Here is a 26,519-nt window from a genome sequence, read left to right on the forward strand (position 1 = left end):
TCAAATAAATTTATAGGAGTAAACAGTAACTCAGCAGTCAAACAGAACAAGAAGTAACATGAGCAGCTTCAAAAAGCAAGGAAGAAAAGGAGTACAAACAATGCAGGACAGCCTGAACATTCAGGAGGACCTAGAGTCATCAGAAAAATGGTCATATAAAGAACTCAAGGAACACCTTAGACAAATGGAATGGAACCTTAAAGAGGAAACAAGACAGCAAATTCAAGCAGCGAAAGAACACATTGAGAATGAATTACATAAACAGATAAAAGAAGAAGTTAAGCATCTTTATCAGGAGATAGAGATTATAAAAAATAATCAAACAATAATTCTAGAAATGAAGGAAACGATAAACCAAATTAAAAACTCAATTGAGAGTATCATTAACAGAGTGGAGCAAGTAGAAGCCAGAACGTCAGATAATGAAGACAAAATATATCATCTTGAAAAGAGTCTAGCCAACTCAGAAAGGCTGGTAAAAAATCACGAGAAAAACATCCAAGAGTTATGGGATAACATAAAAAAACCAAACTTACGAGTCATCGGGATAGAAGAAGGTACAGAGATTCAAACCAAGGGAATGAGTAACCTGCTGAATGAAATAATTACAGAAAACTTTCCAGAAATAAAAAAGGAAACAGATATACAAATTGGAGATGCATACAGGACACCGAGCACACAAAATCACAGTAGACCAACGCCAAGACACATTGTTATGAAGATATCCAATATACAGAACAAAGAGAAAATATTAAAAGCTACAAGAGAAAGGAGAGAGATTACATTCAGGGGTAAACCAATAAGGTTAACAACAGATTTTTCATCACAGACACTGAAAGCAAGAAGGTCATGGAACAATGTATTTCAAACACTGAAAGACAATGGATGCCAACCAAGAATTCTGTATCCAGCAAAATTAAGCTTCAGGTATGACAACGAAATAAAAATCTTTCATGATAAACAAAAGTTAAAAGAATTTGCAGCCAGAAAACCAGCATTGCAAAGCATTTTGAGCAAAACACTACACGAGGAAGAAATGAAAAACAATAACCAAAACCATCAGTGGGAAGTGCGTCAGTAAAGACAGAGGGTGAGGGGAAAGATAATCATGGAGAAACAAACTAAATTTTTTTTTAAAAAAAGGATAAATAATCAAACATGGATGGAAGTACAAACCATATATCAATAGTAACTCTGAATGTTAATGGCTTAAACTCTCCAATAAAGCAACATATGCTGGTATCATGGATTAAAAAAACAAATCCAACAATATGCTGCCTCCAGGAGACACATCTGATTGGAAAAGACACACACAGGCTGAAGGTGAAAGGATGGGAAAAAATATACCACGCACACAGTCCTCGTAAGCAAGCAGGGGTGTCCATCCTCATATCGAATAAAATCGACTTCAAGACTAAGTTAATCAAAAGGCATAAAGAAGGACATTATATACTGTTAAAAGGAACCATTCACCAACAAGACATAACAATTCTCAATATTTATGCACCAAATAATGGTGCTGCGACATTCATAAAACAAATTCTCCTCAAGTTCAAGAATCAAATAGACCACAACACAATAATTATGGGTGACTTCAACACACTTCTCTCACCATTGGACAGATCCTCCAAACAAAAGTTGAATAAAGAAACTATAGAACTCAATATCACAATCAATAACCTAGACTTAACTGACATATATAGAATATATCAACCATCATCAAGTGGATATACTTTTTTCTCAGCAGCACATGGATCCTTCTCAAAAATAGACCATATATTATGCCATAGGGCAACCCTCAGTAAATATAAAGGGGTGGAGATAATACCATGCATTTTATCTGATCATAATGGCATGAAACTGGAAATCAATGATAAAAGAAGGAAGGAAAAATCCTACATCACATGGAAAATGAACAATATGTTACTGAATGATCAATGGGTTACAGAAGACATAAAGGAGGAAATCAAAAAATTCTTAGGGATAAATGAAAATACAGACACAACATATCGGAATCTATGGGACACAATGAAAGCAGTTTTAAGAGGAAAATTCATCGCCTGGTGGTCATTCCTCAAAAAAAGAAAAAACCAACAAATAAATGAGCTCACACTTCATCTCAAAGCCCTAGAAAAGGAAGAGCAAAACAACAGCAAATGTAGCAGAAGGCAAGAAATAATTAAAATCAGAGCGGAAATCAATGAAATTGAAACAAAAGAAACTATTGAAAAAATTAACAAAACTAAAAGTTGGTTCTTCGAAAAAATAAATAAGATCGACAGACCTTTAGCCATGCTAACGAAGAGAAGACGAGAGAGAACCCAAATTACTAACACACGGGATGAAAAAGGCAATATCACAACAGATGCTACAGAAATACAGAAGACAATTAGAAATTATTTTGAAAACCTATATTCCAATAAAATAGAAGATAGTGAAGACATCGATAAATTTCTTAAGTCATATGATTTGCCCAGACTGAGTCAGGAGGATACACACAATTTGAACAGACCAATATCAATGGATGAAATTGAAGAAGCCATCAAAAGACTACCAACCAAGAAAAGCCCAGGACCGGATGGGTATACAGCAGAGTTTTACAAAACCTTTAAAGAAGAATTAATACCAATACTTTTCAAGTTATTTCAGGAAATAGAAAAAGAGGGAGCTCTTCCAAATTCATTCTATGAGGCCAACATCACCCTGATTCCGAAACCAGACAAAGACACCTCAAAGAAAGAAAACTATAGACCAATATCTCTAATGAACCTAGATGCAAAAATCCTCAATAAAATTCTGGCGAATCGAATACAAAAACACATCAAAAAAATTGTGCACCATGATCAAGTAGGATTCATCCCTGGGATGCAAGGATGGTTCAATATACGGAAATCAATAAATGTTATTCACCACATCAATAAGACTTAAAGATAAGAACCACATGATCATCTCGATAGATGCAGAGAAAGCATTCGACAAAGTACAGCATCCCTTTATGTTCAAAACAATAGAAAAACTAGGGATAACAGGAACTTACCTTGACATTGTAAAAGCTATCTATGCTAAGCCTCAGGCTAGCATCATTCTGAATGGACAAAAGTTAAAGGCATTCCCTCTAAAATCTGGAACAAGACAGGGATGCCCTCTATCACCACTTCTATTCAATATAGTTCTCGAAACACTGGCCAGAGCAATTAGACAGATGAAAGAAATTAAAAGCATAAAAATAGGAAAAGAAGAACTTAAATTATCACTATTTGCAGATGACATGATTCTATACCTAGAAGACCCAAAAGGGTCTACAAAGAAACTACTAGAACTAATAAATGAATTCAGCAAAGTGGCAGGATATAAAATCAACACGCATAAATCAAAGGCATTTCTGTATATCAGCGACAAAACTTCTGAAACGGAAATGAGGAAAAACATTCCATTCACAATATCCTCAAAAAAAATAAAATACTTGGGAATCAACCTAACAAAAGAGGTGAAAGACTTATACAATGAAAACTACAGAACCCTAAAGAGAGAAGTAGAAGAAGATCTTAGAAGATGGAAAAATATACCCTGTTCATGGATAGGCAGAACTAACATTATCAAAATGGCGATATTACCAAAAGTTCTCTATAGGTTTAATGCAATGCCAATCAAAATCCCAACGGCATTTTTTGCAGAAATAGAGAAAGCAATCATGAAATTCATATGGAAAAATAAAAGACCCAGAATAGCAAAAGCAATTCTAAGCAGGGAGTGTGAATCAGGCGGTATAGCGATACCAGATTTCAAACTATATTACAGAGCAATAGTGACAAAAACAGCATGTTACTGGTACCAAAACAGGTGGGTGGACCAATGGTATAGAGTAGAGGACACAGAGACTAATCCACAAAGTTACAACTATCTTATATTTGATAAAGGGGCTAAAAGCATGCAATGGAGGAAGGATAGCATCTTCAACAAATGGTGTTGGGAAAACTGGAAATCCATATGCAACAAAATGAAACTGAATCCCTTTCTCTCGCCATGCACAAAAGTTAACTCAAAATGGATCAAGGAGCTTGATATCAAATCAGAGACTCTGCGTCTGATAGAAGAAAAGGTTGGCTCCGATCTACATATTGTGGGGTCAGGCTCCAAATTCCTTAATAGGACACCCATAGCACAAGAGTTAATAACAAAAATCAACAAATGGGACTTCCTTAAACTGAAAAGTTTTTTCTCAGCAACAGAAACAATAAGAGAGGTAAATAGGGAGCCTACTTCCTGGGAACAAATTTTTACTCCTCACACTTCAGATAGAGCCCTAATATCCAGAGTATACAAAGAACTCAAAAAATTAGACAATAAGATAACAAATAACCCAATCAACAAATGGGCCAAGGACCTGAACAGACACTTCTCAGAGGAGGATATACAATCAATCAACAAGTACATGAAAAAATGCTCAGCATCGCTAGCAGTCAGAGAAATGCAAATCAAAACCACCCTAAGATACCATCTCACTCCAGTAAGATTGGCAGCCACTATGAAGTCAAACAACAACTAGCGCTGGTGAGGATGTGGAGAAAAGGGTACACTTGTACATTGCTGGTGGGACTGCAAATTGGTGCGGCCAATTTGGAAAGCTGCTTGGAGATTCCTGGGAAAGCTGGCAATGGAACCACCATTTGACCCTGCTATTGCCCTTCTCGGACTATTCCCTGAAGACCTTAAAAGAGCATGCTACAGGGATACTGCCACATCGATGTTCATAGCAGCACAGTTCACAATAGCTAGACTGTGGAACCAACCCAGATGCCCTTCAATAGATGAATGGATAAAAAAAATGTGGTATCTATACAACGGAGTACTACGCAGCAATAAAAAATGACAAAATCATAGAATTTGCAGGGAAATGGATGGCACTAGAGCAGATTATGCTTAGTGAAGCTAGCCAATCCCTAAAAAACAAATACCAAATGTCTTCTTTGATATAATGAGAGCAACTAAGAACAGAGCAGGGAGGAAGAGCAGGAAGAAAAGATTAACATTAAACAGAGACATGAGATGGGAGGGAAAGGGAGAGAAAAGGGAAATTGCATGGAAATGAAGGGAGACCCTCATTGCTATACAAAATTACATATAAGAGGTTGTGAGGGGAATGGGAAAATAAACATGGAGAGAAATGAATTACAGTAGATGGGGTAGAGAGAGAAGATGGGAGCGGAGGGGAGGGGGGATAGTAGGGGATAGGAAAGGTAGCAGAATACAACAATTACTAATAGGGCATTATGTAAAATTGTGGATGTGTAACCGACGTGATTCTGCAATCTGCATTTGGGGTAAAATTGGGGGTTCATAACCCACTTCAATCTAATGTATGAAATATGATATGTCAAGAGCTTTGTAATGTTGTGAACAACCAATAAAAAAAAATTAAAAAAAAAAAAACAAGTCAGCTTCCCAAAGAACCATCAGAAAAGGAGGACAGAGTACAAATATATACAGAATATCTAAGCTGTCAGGCAGAATTTTTTTTTTTACCTGTTGCTTCTGCCATTCCATGTCAAGCACTTGCTGAAGTCTCAGTTCAGAACATCCAAGTTAGCCTTCAAATACTGAGTATTAGGAAACTTTGGCAGAGGCTTGTCTCAATTCCCTGGAACACACAGATGAACTTCCTGTGCTTCTGATTTTCATAAAATGAGGAATGGCAAGGCACTCAACTGCCAGATCAAATCAATCCACATGAGGTAAAGCTACTTCAGACACACCTTGCCACACACCTGTGCAGCTGCATTCCCAGAAGTCCAAGTTTCAACAAACAGGTGGCCACTCCTCTAGTTGTTCTTCCCCAGTAAACACCAGAACCCATTTTATGAGATTGTTTTTAAAGCAGTGGTCTTTTGCTAACATGGGAAAATGAACTGGTAGACAGGAAGTGGGAGGGGGAATAAGGGCACACAATTTTGGCCCCTCCCATGTGTTGCTAATTCAGCTCTGAAAAAAGAATCACTTTATCAGAAGGAGATTAACTGTGAAGACATGGCTGATAAGGGCTTTTGAGTAGCAGGTGTTAAGTGACTGCTCCTGAATTGGCTGAGGAATGGGAGCAGAACCAGAGGCTCTGCTGCCTCAGGGAATGAACTCTTGTCCTTTCTCCTGAGTGCAAGAGTCCTGAGGGGTGGATTGTTTTAAACATCCCCTCCTAAACTGTTGAGACTTGCATTGCAAATGCCATTGTCTCTGGAAAATGAAGTGAGGTTACGTTTTAATGGCAATGTTCAGCAACAGAAATGGCAAAAGAGTAGCAGACTTTTAAATGAAGGCCCTAAATTTCATTATAGTTAACTCTTAAGAGACAGGTCTTCCTTCCCAGAATTAGTATTGCTAAACAATACTGATGTTATTTTTAAACCCCCAAGTATAGCATTCAATGGTAATTACCATAATTCTAAAAGAGTTGCTTCATCCTCAAAAGAAATTCCATATGCATTCATTGCCCACTTCATGTTTTTAAATATAGATTGCCAGCCTCATTCTTACTAAACAAATAGTACCACATTCTATCACACCTAAAACACATCTAAAAATTAGTTACAAGATGCATTACTGCTTTGTTTATTTATTTATTCATTTATTTTAAAAAGAAGTGTCAGTAAACCTATCACACATGCTTTCTTTTCTTTTAGTTTTTGTGTCAGGGATTGAACCCACACATACTTGCTTATAATCTTATAGCCCAATTAACATTTAAGTTACTAAAAGACATCTTTAAGATGCATTTACCTAGACATATTAGAATCAGCAATACACAAAACCCAGTGGATACAACAATATGGAACCCTATCTCTACAAGAATCAGTTGCTACCATTAGCCACATGGCTTAGCTCACTAGCTGTTGCCTAAATGTCCAAGATTCCTGGACACCTCTTGGTGAGGGAAGAAATGGCATCAGAAGATATGCACATGGTTGCACTATATTACCATGAAGAAGATTTTCCCTTTAGATATCCATGAAGTACGTCCCAACAATGCATTACATAGTAAATATAGGCATATCTTGTTTCCTTGTACTTTGCTTTGTTGCACTTTACATGTTATGGTTTTTACAAATTGAAGGATTATGGCAACCCTGCTTTGAGTAAGCCATTTTTCCAACAGTGTGTGCTCATTTTACTTCACTGTGTCATATTTTGCTAATTATCACATTTCAAATTTTTTCATGATGATTATATCTGTATGGTGATCTGTAATCAGTAACATTTGATGTTACTATTGTAATTGCTTTGGAGCTCTATAACCAGGCCTATATAAGATGGTGAACTTGATTGGCAAATGTTGTGTGTGTTCTGACTGTTCTGCCCACTGGCTATTTCCCATCTCTCTCCCTCTCCCCAGGCCTCCCTTTTCCCTGAGATGTGACAACAATGAAATTAGAACTACTAATAACTCCACCATGGCCTCTAAGTGTTCAAGTGAAAGGAAGAGTCACAGATCTTTCACTTTAAATCAGAAGCTAGAAATGATCAAGCTTAGTGAGAAAGGTTTGTTAAAAGTGAGAAAGTCTGAGAGCTTAGTTTCTTGTGCCAGTTAGCCAATTTGTGAAAGCAAAGAAAAAGTTCTTGAAGAAAATTAAAAGTGCTACCCCAAAAATGATAAGAAAGAGAAATGGCCTTATTGCTGATATGGAGAAGATTTTAGTGGTCTGGATAGAACACCAAACCGGTCACAGCATTCCCTCAGGGGGTCATCTAGGGCAAGACCCTAACTCTCTTCCATTCTAGCAAGGCTGAGAGAGGTGAGGAAGTTGCAGAAGAAAAGTCTGAAGCTTGCAGAGGTTGGTTCCCAAGGTTTAAAGAGAGAAGCCACTTCTATAACATCAAAATGCAGGTGAAGCCACAGTGCTGATGTAGAAGCTGCAATAAATCATCTACAAGATCCAGCTAAGATAACTGATGACGATGGCTGTGCTGAACAACAGATTTTCAATGCAGATGAAATAGCTTTTTATTGGAAGGAGACACCATCTATGAAATTCATAGCTAGAGAGGAGAAGTCAATTCCTGGCTCAAAGCTTCAAAGAACAGGCTACCTCTCTTGTTAGGAGCTAATGCATTTATCTGGTTCTTTTAAGTTGAAACCAACACTCATTTACCATTCTGAAAATCCTAGGGTCCTTATAAACTATACTGAATCTACTCTGCCTGTGTTCCCTAAATGGAACAACACAGCACATGTGTTTACAACATAGCTTACTAAATATTTTATGCCCACTACTCTAAGACCTACTACTCAGAAAAAGATTCCTTTCAAAATATTACTGCTCATTGACAATGCACTTAGTTACCTACCAGCTCTGATGGAAATACACATAGAGATTAATGTTGTTTCGTGACTGTTAACACAACACCCATTCTGCAGCCCATAGATCAAAAAGTAATTTTTACTGTCAAGTCTTATTATTTAAGAAATATATTTCATAAGGCTATAGCTGTTATAGATGGTGATTCCTCTGATAGATCTGGGCAAAGTAAATTGAAAACCATCTGGAAAGTATTCACCATTTCAGATACCATTTAAGAACATTGGTGATTCATGGAAGGAGGTTGAAATATCAACCTTAATAGGAGTCTGGAAGAAGCTGATTCTGACCCTCATGGATGACTTTGAAAGGTTCAAGTTTTCAATTTACAGATGCGTTGGAAATTGTAAAGAGAACCAGAGTTAAAAGCAGAGAAAGAGACTGAACTGCTGCCTCTCACAACAAAACTTATATAGATGAGGAGCTTCTTATGAATGAGCAAAGGAAACAGTTTCTTCAGATGGAGTCTACTCCTGGTGAAGATGCTGCAACCACTGCTGAAATTAAATGATTCAGAATCTTACATAAACTTAGCTAACAAATCAGGGGTAGGGTTGAGAGGACGGACTCCAATGTGGAAAGTTCTATGGTAGGTAAAAAACTATCAAACAACATCTCACTCTACTAAGAAATCTTTCATGAAAGGAAGAGTCAATTGATGAGGCAAATTTCATTGTCTTATTTTAGGAAAGTGTCATAATGACCCCAGTCTTCAGCAACCACCACCTGACCAGTCAGCAGCCCTCAACATCAAGACAAGACCCTCCATCTGCAAAAAGATTACGACTTGCTAAAGGCTCAGAAAATCCACTGCATTTTTTAGCAATAAGTTATTTTAAAATTAAGGTATGTATCTTGGTTTTTTAAACATAATGCTATTGCACACTTAACAGACTATAATACAGTATAAACATAGTGTTTATATGCACTGGGAATCCAAAACATTTGCTTTTTTACAATATTCACTTCATCAAGGTGGTCTGGAACCAAACCTGTACTATGTCTGAGGTTTGCCTATAATAGATAAGGAGATAAAATGCAAGACAAGTGGGCTTAAAAGAAGAACACAGTCTTAAAACGTTGAGATACAGGATCCCTATAATATATAGAGTTTAAAACTTAAATAAAACAACCTGAAATCTAAAATGGTAGCAATAGTTAGCACTCTGGGAGTAGATCTTGGCTCTGCTGAAGTTAAGCACAGATCTTAATGAAAGCCCGCAAAGCATTTTACTGGTAGCAATATAACTAGTTATTATGTGTACATATCCCTAAATTATTTTAAAGTTTGAGAAGAACTTTTACATAGTATGCTTCTTTTAATCCTCACAATAGCCCATGAGATAGGCTTGGGAACATTTGGGTCATACATGAATTATTTGATTCCTACAACAAATTTACAAAGTAGGCACTGCTATCCCTCTTTTACATATGAGGAACAGGTCAGAAAGGGAACCTGATTTACCCCAAATCACACGGCAAGTAAGAGGCTGAAGTGGAATTTTCTTAATCAATTCTGTGCACTGCCCACAGAGTAAGGCCTTTTACAGTGGCCTATGGGTAGCCCAGTCCCTCAGGTAGCAACTTATCATCATTATCATTTCAAAAACAGTCATGTTCTGAAGGAAAAATTCAAATTTAAATTTAACACTAAAGGCAGTTCTGTCTGTATGGTGTCTTTAGCCTGGTGAAGCTTCTTATCATTCTGCTACCTAAGGACTGGGGGCCCCAAGCAGTGGATCACTTTTCTTTCTATTCCAGAACTGTTTGGAGCATAATCCAATTGTATTAACAACCCAGAGACTTCCAAGATGACAACTTGCTAATCATCTGAGCCTTAAGCAAGCTATAATCTTCTTGTGGGTGGAGGATGTTGTCCTGATGTTGATGGCTGCTGAGCCATCAGGGTGGTGGTTGCTGAAGATTGTGGAGTCCCTGTGGCAATTTCCTAAAATAAGACAATGAAATCTGCCTTATCAGTTGACTCTTCCTTTCACTTAAGATTTCTCTGTAATATGAGATGCTGTTTGATAATATTTTCCTCACAAGAGAAAATGTACCTACTACCATATATATTTCACTCTCTTCCTGTTCAATATATTCATACTTAGAGAATAAGCATGTGAGTAGAGAAATTTATTTAGTAAATTAAATTGGTAAATTCAGCATTGCTGCAGACCTCAAGATAAAGACAACACTCACTTGACAACAACAACAACAACAACAAAAGAGAGATTAAGAGAAGTCTGTGAAATCTCTTCTCTAGAGTACCTTTTTGAATTGATAACTGTCTACAGCTTGGGATAGGGATGAACACATGATAAAAACCATGACTCAAGAGTTTAGTTGGTTGGTATATATTTCTAACATCTCAAAGACGATGCCAAATTAATCTGTTGACAGTCTCATGTTAGCAGGATTAACTACCTAGTTTACAACACCATGAGAGATTCAAGAAGGGGGTTGAATATGGGTGGTGTATGTGACCCAACCAGTAGTGACCATATCCTGAGAAGCAAAGCAGAGTCACATATAATTTGGGCTATTTGGGAGAGACAAGCAATTTTAGCTTCTTGTGGAGAAAAACTATTAAAACCATTTCTATAAAGAAAAGAAAGGCCATAAACTAATTTAAAATTCAGGGCTGCTGGGGGAGGAAAAAAGCAAGAAAAGCAAAGGCAGACACTATCAGACTCTAATATTAGCCAAGGGAATTGTTTATATTTTGTTGCTAAGGAAAACTTGGAGCTTTGGAAAATGAACCCAAGCACTACACTATGACAGCTGCTGCTTGGCCCTGGTATCCCTGCAGAATTATCTGCCAACTTGCCACTTGCCGTTTCTATCCTGCTGTCTGCCAGTCAATTCAGTCCCTTTATAATCAGATGACCCTGTTGGTTTTCATAGTTCCCAGGATAATCCAAAGATTGGATGGTGGTGATTAAGTGCCAAGAAGGTAGAGACTATTGCATTCTGGAATGCGGATTAAGATAGGCTGTCCTTGAATCAAAAACCTTTATCCTGAATTCAAAAGCTGTAGTTGGTGTGTTCAATGAAGAAGAGGTCTGGGAGAGGTCTCCACTATGCCTCTCACTCAAGGTGTGATACTAAATGAATTACTCTGCTCACAAGGCCTCAGCATTCTCATGTATCAAGCAGGGAGCATACCTCCTATTTCTTTCCATCATGTAAAGAGAATATATTTGAGCATACTTTAGACTTACAGAGCTGGGGCAGGGTTGGAGAGTAAGGGGGAAGGAACTTTGCAAAGCTACGATTATGTTGTTGAAAATAACAAACTGTTTCAGAAGTTCTGCCATGAGCTATGTAAGAAAAATCACAAATTATTTAGCATCATGCAAACTTTGAATCTCAGGCTATTACAATTACTTTTCAATAGCCATAGCCATCTCCACAGACTTATATTGTAGGAGAAACTTTGGTCCCTAGAGTTAATTTTAGTCAAGTCCTCTTTCTCCTTCTGCCCCATTTTAAGAGTAATACTTTATCACTCTGGAACTTTGGACTGTTGGGTCAGGCTATATGGACAATGACCAAACAGACTCCATTTTACCTTGAGACTCCATGTCATGTAAGAAATCATTCTCCCATGGGAAGACCCCACCTGTGTACCTACTTGACAATTGCTTAGCATAGCATATTGGCAATGCAAAACAGCAAAATTGTTCCTTCTATTCTTATACAGTGTACTTGTGCAATGTACCCTAACCGCATAGAATGTTAATGTTTGTCTAAACATTAGAAACCATTCCTTAACTTGTACTCAACCTAGGGTCATTTTGACCCACTTCCCCTTCTGCTTATGATTTTAGATCTCATGATTTTTGTTTACAGTTTTGAATCATAGCAACAGACACTTATGATTAATGTACTGACATTCTTTAAAAAGTGTACTCTAACTCCTGGAGGGGGTCAAAGGGTGTAGACTTGCAGCCTAGCCCTTGGCCCTCCAGCTGGTGAATAAAATGTTCCCTCTCCTGTTTTAAGATCAACTCGGTGATTTACTGGAATCTTGCAAAACAGGACATTATAGAAAAATAAAATTAAAAACCATCCAGAACCCCCCCCCAAAAAAAATCCCAGTGTTCACCATTCCATATTTACTACTATCTAATATCATAATGTATCCTTTAATAACTAGCTTTGTTCATATAACAATATATCTGTAGTTAACAAACTGAATAAAGATCTGTTACCAGAGGGTGTAAAGTTGAGACTGATTTTTGACCAACTGTATACACATACTCACTTATCCCCTCTTGGAACAAAACCTTCTCTGCAAAGGAGAGCCAGCTGTGAAATTTAATGGTAAGACCCATTCTCCAGGTCCAAGTGCTCTAATCACAGTGGAAAATGGAGATTATTTCTGAGAGATGACTTTCCACTAGTTATGTCTTGCTGTGGCCAGTTTCAAAGCCCCATTTATCCCAATGCTCACTAATTGTTTCAAATTGGACCTGTGAACACAGGCTTCAGGCCTTCATCATGGTTTCTCAGCAGGAGTCAAGATATTTCCACAATGAGCTGATTACAGAGAAAGCTGCAGCTTCAAAGAGAAGAATTAGCACACAGCATGTTCTTTCAGAAGGAAAATTTAGCTGTTTTCAAAACATCTCATTTTATTTTCTTTCAGCTTAAGCATGTCTAGATGGAGAAACTAAGTGGCTTTAATTCTGTAAAGGCTAAATGGTGTGTTTTATTTGATTAAGTCATTCTCCTGCTGAAAATTCTTCAGTGATATTCCATAGCTCTGAGAATAGAAGATGATCAAGTTTCTTAGCATTGCACAGACAAAAAATCTACATGATTTGGTTCCTGACTACATTTCTCCATAATTTCCAAAGTATGTGCAGTAGAATACCAATCTTATATTCCTTTGAGGGAAAAGAACCTATTCTACAGGCAAAAAATTCAGACTATGCTGCAAATTCTAACTATTCCTAAACTCTACTCTATAACCCCCCCCCCCCTACAGAGGAATGACCCTGAGAAGGCTTCAGAGTGATCCCGTTTAACTTTGTTTTACCCATTGCTTTCCAAATTAATTTGGCCACTCAATGCCTTTCTTTTCCCCTTCATCTAAATCTATTTCATAAAAGACACTTTTAAAAATGTTACACTAGCCTTCCTGTCCTCTAGCTTCAGACATAGTGAACTTATTGTTTCTTGAAATTCTTGGGTTTTCTGCAAAATACCATCCTCTTATTAGTACTTTTAGTTAATTTCTACCTGTTTTTATTTTAAAGTTCAACTCCAGTCACCTTTTTTGGTAAGGCTTTCCAGCCACCCCACTCAGTCTAAATCAGATTTCCCTCTGCCTCAGTCCTATAGCAATCTATTCATACTTTTATCAAGGTGCTTAAAATCTGTACTGTAATAGTTGATTTGCTTATATGCCTTCCCACAACAGATAGATTAAAGATCCTCAAGGGCAGGAGAGAGGTTTTCTTTGGCCTTGTAACCTTGATACTTTTGTGACTGGCTGTTTCAAAAATTCTTCAAATGGATTATCATGCTTATTAGCATATAAATCTAGAATCCTTACCTTTGGCTGTAAAATCTGGCATTATATAGCTCCTACCTACTCCTTAAACTTCATCTTAGTCTACCATTTCCCTCACTCTGCATTGACTCACAATGCCATCCTTCATTTTTTTTTTTTACATTTTTTTTTTTATTGGTTGTTCACAACATTACAAAGCTCTTGACATATTATATTTCATACATTAGATTGACATGGGTTATGAACTCCCAATTTTACCCCAAATGCAGATTGCAGAATCACGTCAGTTACACATCCACAATTTTACATAATGCACTAATAGTAATTGTTGTATTCTGCTACCTTTCCTATCCCCTACTATCCCCCCTCCCCTCCCCTCCCATCTTCTCTCTCTACCCCATCTACTGTAATTCATTTCTCTCTTTGTTTATTTTCCCATTCCCCTCACAACCTCTTATATGTAATTTTGTTTAGCAATGAGTGTCTCCCTTCATTTCCATGCAATTTCCCTTTTCTCTCCCTTTCCCTCCCATCTCAAGTCTCTGTTTAATGTTACTCTTTTCTTCCTACTCTTCCTCCCTGCTCTGTTCATACTTGCTCTCATTATATCAAAGAAGACATTTGGTATCTGTTTTTTAGGGTTTGGCTAGCTTCACTAAGCATAATCTGCTCTAATGCCATCCATTTCCCTGAAAATTCTATGATTTTGTCATTTTTTATTGCTGCATAGTACTCCATTGTGTATAGATGCCACATTTTTTTTATCCATTCATCTATTGAAGGGCATCTGGGTTGGTTCCACAGTCTACTTCATTTTCTCCAAAGGATCAAAATGCCTTCCCATCTTAGTGTCTGAAAACTGCACCTAGCTGTTACCTATCCTAAAAATCTTGGTTTGAGCATCACACCCTATGAAAGCCTTCTTCTTTGATCCTCCAGGAGAAGGAAAGTCTTCTAAATCTTCTGTCATACACTGTTATAACAACTCATATTACCTGTTTATGAAACAGGTTGAGGATCCTTTATCCAAAAGGCACAGGACCAGTGCGACTGGGTTTTGAAAAATTAATTTTAGAATATTTGCATATACATGAGATATCTGAGAGATGGAACTCAAGTCTAAATGTAAAATTATTGTTTCATATACATCTTTCCACATAGCATGAAGGAAATTTTATGCAATATTTTTTTAGTGCACTTGTATTTTGATTGCAACCTGTCAGATGAGGTTAGGTATGGAATTTTTTACTTGTGGCATCTTGTTGGTCCTCTAAAAGTTTTAGACACTGGAGCATTTCAGATTAGATTTTTGGATTAGGGAACTGTATTTCTCATAATTTTACTGAAAGTTTTTTGGTGGAGGAGATTATAATTAAGCTGAATTTCATATGGATCTTTATAAATGCATCCTGAAGGTAATTTTATGCAATGTATAAAATAATTTTGTGCATGAAACAAAGTTTCATAGTGAGGAGTTTTCCATTTGTCATGTCATGTCAGCACGCAAAACATTTTAAATTTGCAGTATTTCAAATTTGGGATTTTCAGATTAGGGATGCTTAGCCTATATGTACTATAAGTTTAATCGTTGTTTAACATTTCTTTGTCTTTGTCTCTAGCATGTTTTCCAAGGGCTCAGATCATATTTGTACCTGGAAACTGGCAGATATTCAATGAATATTTTGAAAAGAATAAGTACTAGTATATATGAAGTGCTTCTTTATTTAATGTCTCCCTATTTATCTATTGTGCCATTCCTAAAATGTTCTTATCATGGCCTCTATTAGATACACCATATTTATCTTATAAATCACTAATAGCCTGACTTAATAATTTTATTCATATAGCTACTGCTTCTTGAGGAAATATACCTGGTAATCCTGTGTGGCACATAGCTTATACTCAATAGATATCTGTGGATAAAACTTCTAAAAGAAAATAAAAAATCTATAGCAAGTGCTCTTATTTATTATAGGTTATAAAATTCCCAGAAGGCAGTAACCATCTAAGTTTCTCTAAACAATAGTTCATTTAACTAGATCCTTAAAAAAATAGTCTGATAAAAGACCCAATTTCCCCATCTTTTTAGGGATCATGATCTTAACGAGGAATTTAATTTTTTAAATTTCTCAGCTCAAATTTTTTAAAGAAAGGTGTTTTTTTTTTCAGCTAATGAAAAGATTACTTTTGAATTTAGTTTCTAGATAAAACTAATAATACCTGCATTACATCTGAGCTAGTAAATATGTAAGCATTAAATATTTGAGGGACTTATTCATATTCCTTGGCTAGCAGTCAAGCAAAGGAGGACAATTCTTCACTCTAAAACTTATTAGCCCAGATAACTAGTTTTCTTCAATTTTCATGTTAAAAAAAATACTATTTTCTAACTCATTTAACATCTTTCTCCCTTTACTTCTCAAAGTGTATTTTAAAACTGGTTTTAAAATGATTAAAAAGTTCAATTCTTATTATGTCTCATAGATGCTATTTTTTTTTTTTTTTTTTTTTTTTTGGTCCTGGGGATTGAATAAACCCAGAGGTATTTTACCACTGAGCTACATCCCCAACACTTTTAATTTTTTATTTTGAGACAGGGTCTCCCTAATTTGCTTAGGGCCTTAAAAGTTGCTGAGACTGGCTTTAAACTTGTGATCCTTCTGCCTCTGCCTCCCAAGTCACTAGGATTATAGACATGTGCCACAGTGCCTGGTTTCTTTTTGTATCTTAAAGATCTTCCACTTTATCCAGCTAGATGATAAGATTTTTGGACTTTTTTACATGTACATACACAGTCAGTTATAAAATCTCCTGCCTTTGAAATTCAAAATAATATTAAGTCAAACTTAAATCTAAATTTTGATAAGATTTCACTCTTTTCTAATTTTTAAGTAGTTCTGAAATTTCCAAATAGAGAAATTTCCACCTTTCTTTAAAAAATTTTTTTATTTTCTTTTATTCTATGCTTTATACTTCTCCCTTGGTCCCTAAGATTCATAATCCTAACAATTAAGAAGTTCTTTTTAGCTTCTACCTTGAGAATATACAACTGCTCTTTCATAATTTCTTTCTAAAGAAAATGCAGACTAGCCAATGATTATCCTTCTACCATATCATCATATACTGCTCAGTTCCTTTTGTGGAATTATTCTCAAATTCATTAGAAATACATATCCTACCTCTATTCTTCAAGAGTTTTATCAGACTATTACTTGTCTTCCCTGACAGAGAACTCATTATGAACAACCCAGAACAAAAGATATTTCACTAATCTTCAGGTTCCCATCACAAAATATAGAAATAATGCCTGACAACTATGTCTCACATGACAAATAGAAAAAAAAAATTAACTATACCCATAATAGAATGTTTATGTTAAATAATAAAAAATAATTAAGATCACCACCAAAACCTCCGAGTCAAAAGACAAAACCCAAAATTAAGATCTATTTCCAAAAATTTATTTGTAATTGGGGAAAAGACTTCACACCTACTGCTTTATCTCCTAATTCAAAACAGAGCCCCCGCAAAGCAAAGAGTAACCTAACATACCTCCTCTTCTCCCTGGCTTCCACAGAGGAGTCTGTTCCAGTAGAGGAGAGCACAGTGGCAGCTGTGACCCCATTGGCAGTGCTAGGTGGAGGACGATTGGTGATCACACAGAGCGGGGTGCTACAAGAGACACTCTCTGCTGTCTTCTCTGTTGTAGAGTCAGCCTGGGATTTGTAAGGAGTCCTGAAATCAAAAGAGACATGAGCAGGAGAATGGTCAGCTTGCAATACCATAAAGCACTGGCTCAGAGATAGGAAGGTTAGAGAGGGCTAACTACAGAATCTTCTTACTCAGATTTTGTTTGTTAATTTGTTAATTCTGAGCTCTTAAATCTTAGAACAGTGTAATTACATGTTTAGTTGGACATCCTCTGCCTGAGGACTCACACTTAATTTTATTATTATTTTTTTGTCTGAGATCAAAAAACAAAAACAAAAATTAGCTATATGGTACCAAGCAAGATAGTGACATATGCAAGAGTGCTTTAAATGACTCCTCATTACCATCTGGCCTCCCTCCACACATGCACACAGAGACAGTGTCTTGCTACACAGGAGAAAGACACTAAAGTCACTTACGATATTAGTTTCCACCTGTCCCTCAATTCTTGGCAGTGGGAGTCTTTGTGGTAGTCCTCAGTCTAGATTTGATGACCATCTTCTTGAATTATCCATTTGAAAAATACTCTACAACCTCAGTATGTTTAGTTCTCCCTCACCTAGTTCAGCAACTGCAGTCTCTTTTCATTTAACAAAATGCCTAATTGTCTGTATTCGTAACTGCACAAGGGAGAAATTAAAACAAAAACCGAATAGGAATTCTGTATGTAACCTTAGCTACAGACTTTTCAACAGCAAGCTGTATAATTAAACTCATTTATGTGAAAACAAGATCTTTGTTTCTTAACAAAGAGTTAGGAGCAACCATTGGCTCTCCACCCAAAAAGCTATCATTTGTGATGTCACAGCTTGTTGCTGGGGTAACAGAGATCCAAAATTGATACAGAGATGGCAAAAGCAATGAAAAGCATGAATGTTAAAAATCTGTTTTTCACCCACTCACAATTATTACCAGAAATGCTTATAAGTAGCTATAAGTTCACTTCCAAATAATCAATTATTAGAATAAGCTTAAAAGAAATAATTGGATAAGAATCTATTATGGTACTTAGATACAAATGTAAAAATAGAATACTTTTAAAGATGGAAGTGGTATCTAAAAATATAAGCTACTTTTCCAGAAGAGTAATTTTTTATTCATTTTCTAATTTGAAAAATTAAAGGTAAATAATTCCTCAAACTTATTAATCTATAGGGAGTACTAATAAAATTAAAAACACATTTATGAAAAATTATAGGCATGGCAGCACACATCTATAGTCCTAGCTGTTTGGGAGACTAGCTACCTATAGTTCAGGAGGTCAAGGCCAGTCTGGGCAACACAGTGAGATCACGTTTCAAAACACAAACAAACAAACAACAATAAAAACCCATTAGGTAAGGTTTTTCATACCTTACCTAAGGTTTTTTTTTTTTTTTTAAGGTTAATAACATATTTTGTTCTCTGCATTTCTTAAGCTATTGAAATATCAGAGATGTAATTTTATTAAATCATACAACAGGATTTTTACTATTATTTTGAAATGTGATATAATTTCACAAGTAGATAAGAGACTAGGAAAAACTCTAGAGCAGGAATCAAAGTTGGTACAATGGAGTAGGATAAATACAGGCTTTGGGTTTAAGGTAATTTACTGTCTGATCTCTTCTTCATCTATAAAATAGGAATAATGATATCTTTACATGCAGGATTCTTGTGATAACTAAACAATGCTGCAGAACTCCTAAAATAGTACCTGGGATAAAATATAAATTCACTGGAAACAAAACAGCGACAAAATGGATAAGAGCTTTGAAATGGACAAATCTGCGTTCAAATCCTGCTCAGGTCCTCACTAGCTGTGTGATGATGGGCAGATGACTAAGCTTTTGGTCTCCGTTTCCTCATCTATAACATAATACTTAATTAACTGTGAAGCTCTTTTTTCCCATGTTTTTTATTGGTGCATTATTTTAATTGTATATAATAGTAGGAGGTATTGTTACATATTCATACATGCACACTACAAAACAATATAATTTGGCAAATAGCACATATACTGGGGAGCTCTTTATGAAACTATAAATAATATGTGTACTTAAGATGGCTAGTTGCCTAAGCCATATCCATTGTTCATTACTAACAGTACCCCTATATCATTGAGGACAGCAATGTACCTATTAAACATCTACATCTACCAATGTACCTATTAAAGACTCCCTATAAACTGGAGATATCCAAGGAGATATAAACAGAAAACTAGTAGTTCTGAGAAAGTTTTCGGTTCAGAGGCATTCCATCCCTGCTGCTTCCCTCTTTCCTCCTGCTTCCTCCCTTCATTGCAGCCATAATGGCTAGAGCCCCAGCAGTTATTTTGTTTACTGAGTCAATCCATAGAAATAGATGCCATGATGTAAAGATTACAGAGTAGAAACACTGAAAAAAATATGGATCCTTTAATGACTTTAGAGCTATTAGGTTAGCCCTGACTATTTCTGTGCTTCCTACAAGAAAAGGATATAAACCTTTATCTTATTTAAGGCACTATTATATGTGAGTAAAGCAAATCTCAATATAATTTGTGTATAGTAACTGAGCCAATGCCTGTCACATAATAAGGTTCAAAAATGATGTCTATATTCACTTTTCCCCAATGTCAGTTCTTAATAGTTAATCAAGTAACCTATCTGTGTTTTGGCTTCTTTATCTATGATGATAATAATTACCATATCTGTATAGTTGGATAATTATGGGGATCCAATAAATTTCCACATAGTTATACAGTATTATTTTTATTAATCAGTCATAAGCCTGTCCCTCCTTATAAATAACTGGATTATTATGAGAACCTAATGAATTTCTACATAATTATACCATACTATAATAACCCATCATGATCTTATCCTTTCTGGTCAAATTAATAATCACTACTTGTTTTCAGGAAAGAAATCTAGTAAACTGACAAGTATCAATAATCACCACTCTAACTGGTGTTCTCACAACATGTCTTCATTAATAATTTTACATTTTCTTTTGTGTCACCCGTAGGGACAAGACCCACAAAAACTATACCTCAAAAGCAAAAAGGTTTCTGACCACATGAAAAAGATTAAAGAACCATAATTAAAACCACAGCTAAAGTGCTGCCATACTTTCACAATGAAACTCTGCCCATGGAATCCCTTAGATAAACTAGAAACCAAGGAGATACTGTCCCCAAACATTTTAGACAAGCCCGAATCTCTCCTTTCCCACAGCATTCCCGGAAAAACATTCTCATTGGCTGGGAATTTTTAGAAGGCTGTAGGAGGCTTTTGGAATATCAGCTAGCTTTCCTTCTTATCTGGGTTTGTATGCCATCTTCCATCTTCCAAAACAACAAGAAACTCCCACTCATAATTACTAGAAAGTTAAAATATAAGAATATTTTAAATACTTAATTTACTGCAATAGGTATAACCATTAAATTGTACTCAGAACTGGTAAAATTGTTGAGAGGTAAAAGCAATCATGTTAAGTTGATCCTTGAATCCCAAATACAATGATACATATCCTATGTTATTCAATAAGCAATGGTTAACTGGCTAAGAAAAGCCAAAACAAAAGCATCTCCATTAAGTTATGGAAATTTTCACAGGAATTCATATTTCCACCTCAGTGACAAAGTCTCTTTAGTTCAAATCTCATGTGTTTCCAGAGGCATTAACTTTGAAGAATGCAACTCAAATGGCTCCAAGAAGCCTTACCTGCCATGGTGTACAGATGCAGTAGTGTTTGCACTGATTGGTGTAGGGCAAGAAGAGGCAGGTTGCCACTGGCTGCCCCGAGAGGTAGATGAACCAATGGTAATGGGTGAGGTAGCAGGAGATGAATTGCGATTGGCTGAAATGTAGGGACTTGTGGGGTCACTACTTCTACCAAATGAAGCACTGCAAAATAGCACACAGTCACTTTCTTCAGGACATGCTACTCACCCACCATTTCCCAGCACCACCTTCCCACATTCCCAGATTGTTCAATTGAAAGGAATATAGACCAAAGAGAGGGCATGGCAACTGGGAAATGGAGTGCTCAACTCCAGCTGGAGCTGGGACACTGGCAGCAAGCAGGTGATCACCGGAAAGAGTGAAGCAATCATCACTCTTTTTAGAATGATCTTTAGGTCAGTCATCCAAAAGAGTGAAGGAATGTGAAGGAGGAGAGATGATATTTAACAAGGAAAAGCCAGAAAGTAGAATATATGACAAGAGTAGAAGCTCAGAAAGAGTAACAATAGGAAACAGAATAACTCTATTAGAAACAATAAGTCCCAACAAACCCAAGTCAAAAAAGTCATGCAACCCCAAATGTCTACCTGATATAGAAGCAGCACTGCAAAGCCAAAGTAAGAGGAGGGAATTTGGAGAGGCTTTCAAATTTTAAAATAAAAAAGTGGACAGGAGTAAAGAAATTCTGAAAAAAAAAATGCCTTTGAGAACTGCAGTTATTTAATTTAAAGCCAAAATGCCTTTGGAAGGATTTGAAGTTTGAAGTCTAGAAAGTAATGTTGTATTGGAAACAAAAGGCAACTTTTCTTGGTTTCCAGTTAAGATAGGTAAGAACCATCTCAATTGCAGCAAAAAGTTACTTGGGTTAGAATTTAAAAAAAATACTTCCTAACTATAATAGTAATGACACACTTGAGGGGGTGATTAAAAAGGGCTATGCAGCCTTCTCTGGAAAAGAGGCTTTTTTGTTGGGTCCCATCCAAATGGATTCCTGCCTACATACAGACAAGAGATGACATAGAAAAGAAAAGTATACCAAGGCCTGGCACAGCCGGGGAACGAGAAATTCCTGTTTTTCTTTTCTGTTGAAAATGGTGATGGCACAGAATTCTTTCTTCTTGAAAAGATCATAAGAGAAGATTTTATAAAATCAAAAGGTGCCTTAGGGTTACAGAAGATATGCTTTGGAAATCCAAGGTATGAAGCAAGTTGTACATCTTTTCTCAAAAAGTGCTCTCATAATTAAGCACACTTTCCACTCTAAATAGAAGCAGCACTTTCCTTTCTGTTCACTGTAACCTGCCAGACTACATCTATCAAACCAAATGCCACTCAACCCATTTGCTAATGATATGGATCAAGGAAATCAGCAACCTTGGCACAAAATAACACCATGCCTGAAAACAAAATAGCAGCTTTGTCCCCTTTCTACATCTAGAACATTATCTTCTGAGAAAAGTTTTCTTGAATTTGATTTCAACTGTGAGGAATAAACTAGGCCTTTGCCATTAATACAAATAGCTGATAACCTCACATAGACAGAAACACTTAGTATATACAATAAAGAATCAGTGAAATCACTGACCTGTGCTTGTACAGTTTCAAAATTGAACCCTTTCGATTTTGGCTATATCTGTAGAATTAAAGCAGTGGTTGTTTCTTTTATAGCTTATTATTTCCTGTGTTCTGACATTAACTATTTGACAAATCTTCCTGCCAAATGGAAATAAATTTTGATCTCAAACAGCTAATCTGCCCATATAGTCTATGGCCAAAGCCTGTTTCTAAGGTAACCAACCAGCCATCTAGGAAACCTAATGAAGGCATGAAGAGGCAGTTGGAGGGGTTAAGTGGAAGTGAAGAAAGAATTCAAAGTAAGCAGTGAAAAACAGATTCTTCCACATCAGCAGCAAAGTTCAAATTAAAAAATTAATTAAGTATATCTTATAGCTAGCTTAATGGTTCTGGCAAAGGTGCTTTGCTTGCTGGCTAATACGTGGCAAAGAAAATAATTGCAGAAAAGGGAATAGAGATGAGAAAAAAGAAGGAAACCCATGTACCTTCTCTGCACCAAACTTGCGAGTTTCACATCTTGATGGATCTGAGGGCCATTAAAGTCATAAAAAAAAAAAAAACTCAAGTCCCTAAATTAACAGGCTTTAACATGAAACTTCTTTAATGCAATAGAAAACTGTTCCCATTTCCCACCCTTTACCACCCTACCATGTCCCCCCTTTCCTCCCCACAAAAACATAACACGATGAAAAATACTCTAGTTTTAGAAAGAGAAAAACCAACTGTTGGACAAGGGTGTTTTAAATTCAGTCTTGCCCAGTGATGACTAGAAGTCACTTCTGATTGAAGATTTCAATAGGACTGAGAGGATAGAGTCTAAAGTCAGATCTTTGGTAAGAATTTGGAATTAGCTTACTTTAATTTAGATATTAAGAAAACAAATTAATTTTAATTTTAAATTAGTCAAGATGTTAATCCCAAGAAATCTAAAAGCAATTTATTTGTTGATTCATTTTTGTGGTGCTAATTGGATATAAAAAGGCATGCAATTATTACCCATATTCCCATAGCCAAGTGAATGAAAATCATCTCCCAAACCCCTTGTGCCTGGTACCTTTTCAAGTAGGTTGATACATAGGTGGAAGGAGTAATTGTCTGTGGAGTTTCATTTCCCTTTGCTTCATCCTTCCACAGCTGCCGAGTATAGGAGCCACTCCTCACTAGATTAACAGCTGACTCTCTGTAGAAGCATGAAAGAAAAACAATCCAAACACTGATTCCTACCATCAGTTTTGTCCATGATACAATGCACAAGGGGAGAGAAGAGCCAACAGCAAACTGTAACATGGCTAAAGAAACAGATACATCTTTCCAGTGATTCTGTTTTATATATACCTGTTTTCTATACAGACAAAGGATGACTATTACTGTCTGTTTTCTTCTAACAACTTCAAAGCCAACTAATTTCAACAGGTACCAAATTCCTCATATCAAAGGTCCTTTATCCTTTTGTAAAGAGAAGTCACTTTAGTTCCTTGTTTAAAAAGCACCCTGTAATCAGTCCCCAGTAGTAGGTTACTCATAAGTTAAACAGAGAAGGGACGGGTGAAAAAGACGAAGTCTGCCACCATGGAAAAAGGTTACTACAGAAGGAGAAAGGAAAGGAAGACTTGTTGGGGGCCTCTTTAGCATTATAAATTAAAAGGAATCAAGGAAGGGGCTGTAGTAGGATTTTGGATCCACAGACATTCCATCTTTTGTGGGTGGAGGACCATACTGTGAGAAGAAAGGTTCTGGGTTAGGTTCTGCCCTGAGATGCAGGAGTACTTCAAAATCCCTATATTGCTTTTAACTGGTGAGGAAGACTTTAAATTTTATCTACTTACAAATTATACATTGACCAAGTAAATAATATTTTTAGTGTTTTCTATATGATAAGCAGAGTGCTAGGCACTAGAGGTCTTTGAGCAATCACACAGACATAGACCCTATCTTTATAGAGCCTGCTAGGGGAATAAAACTAACCCACAATTTGGAAGGGCCAGGGAGGATGTCCTACAAACAGTAACATCTAGATGGGCTGGGAAGCATTCTCAGAAGAAGGAACAAATAATTCATAACGTGCTAAGGACACCTACAGGAAGAAGGCAGAGGTATAATGGCCACGAGATCATTATGCCCAGAAGAGTTAAAGGAAAGCATCTTCTGGTCTGTGCTATGATTACCTGTTCTCCTTTTCTTCAATGTCATTTGTGCTACTGAGCCTCCGGGATGCTAGTGAACTAAAGTAGCTTTTGTTTTCTCTTTCCTGTAAAATAAAAAAAAGCAAAGCACAAGAAAGGTACAATACTGATCCAGCATAAAACAATTTGGCTAAAAAAGCAAGAACTAATCTACCTATATAGTCTTATATCTGGTTCCACACTAATGCCATTGTGAGTGATATTAAAAAAGGTAGCTTTCAAAAGCTTATTCCTAATCACTCCATTAAAATCTCATAGGCAGTGAAATAATTCTCATAAGTAAGGATAGACAACGGTAGCACAAATTACACAAAGCAGTAGTCATGCCTTTGAAAAGTCACAGAGCGGGCTAGGGTTGTGGGAGAGCACTTGCCTAGCATGTGTGAGGCACTGGGTTCAATTCTCAGCACCACATATAAATATATTAATAAAATAAAGATCCATAATATCTAAAAAAAATTTTTTTTAAAGTCATGGAGCTCTCCTCACTATTCTTAATCAAATAAGTCTATTGAATCGCTAGCATATCTTTTCCTTAAAATGCACAAAAGATATGCTGCAGAATTAATCCAATATGCCTTTCCTCTTCAAGTATTCTCCAGAAGTACAAGACAAAACAAGAGGACTATGATTATAAGGAAGATCTGATCCAGAAGAGGGTACTAAGTGAGCCCTATAAAATCTGGAACCAAATTCGTCCCTGATAAATACATAGAGGAATTATTTATGGTGTTAGCTTGATCATATGTCTATGAATTTAAAAGATTACAAGTGTAAAAATGTTTTTTCTAAATCCTAATGTGCCTGAGCTTCATTAGGATTCAAAGCCCAGCTAAGGAACTTTGCTTCTAAACATCAAAAGTGAAGTTTCTGGTATTGGTTCAAAAGAACCTTTTGAGCCATATCCAATTTTCTCTGATCCTCTATTTTACTCTAGATAAGAAGGTAAGCAAGAATGAACATATAAGTCAAAAGAAGAAGCTATATTTAAAATTTACTTTCTTTTTTGACCAAGAGAATAATAGCAAGCAAACAGCAACTTGATGATACTATCAATGTGTCTGTCTCCTTCCTCAGGTGTTATAGTTCTACATTCCTCTTAGAGAACAGAAAATATTTTCATTATTCCCAGGATTGAATTTTCATGAAAGAAAACTGCTTGGAATTCTCCCACATCCTGCTGGAATTGCACCTTATCTTTGTTGTCCAGCAGAGCAGAGATCCGAGGGCTTGAAGAGGAGCGGTAGATGGAAGAGCCTCGATCCCTTAGGCCTTCTCTGGAATTGGCCACTTCACTCAGCATGTTGTGACTGCCAGTTTTTTTGAGTCCCAATCTCCATGAAGAAGGAGATTCATCTTTGGCCTCTTCTGGCTTGTTAAAAAGGCTGGAGGAGAACTAAGAGGGAGGATGCAAAGAAAAGAAAAAAGCAAGGTCCTGATGAGCCTTCTGTTTGAGCCTATTTGCCCTTTCCAT

General features: G+C 36.4%; 1 protein-coding gene across 12 annotated transcripts in view; it reads right to left on the reverse strand.

Annotated features, from left to right (window-relative positions):
- PPP1R12B (protein phosphatase 1 regulatory subunit 12B) overlaps positions 1-26,519 on the reverse strand; it is a gene marked incomplete at its 3' end in the record, with an annotated part of 222,463 nt that overhangs the window by 107,323 nt on the left and 88,621 nt on the right. For 7 of the 12 annotated variants that reach the window (XM_081298885.1, XM_081298884.1, XM_081298883.1 and 4 more), the window contains exons 10-14: positions 26,238-26,441; positions 25,028-25,110; positions 23,917-24,042; positions 21,267-21,449; positions 17,422-17,604 (exon numbers count right to left, since the gene is read on the reverse strand). In XM_081298885.1, the coding sequence (XP_081155011.1) occupies positions 17,422-17,604; positions 21,267-21,449; positions 23,917-24,042; positions 25,028-25,110; positions 26,238-26,441 (779 nt within the window). Of the gene's footprint in view, positions 1-17,421; positions 17,605-18,149; positions 18,201-21,266; positions 21,450-23,357; positions 23,389-23,858; positions 24,043-25,027; positions 25,111-26,237; positions 26,442-26,519 lie in introns of those variants that run through there. The other 5 variants (XM_081298888.1, XM_081298887.1, XM_081298886.1 and 2 more) reach the window with 3 other exon arrangements.

Source organism: Spermophilus citellus (assembly GCF_964194105.1).
Source record: "Spermophilus citellus genome assembly, chromosome: 6".
NCBI lineage: Eukaryota > Metazoa > Chordata > Mammalia > Rodentia > Sciuridae > Spermophilus > Spermophilus citellus.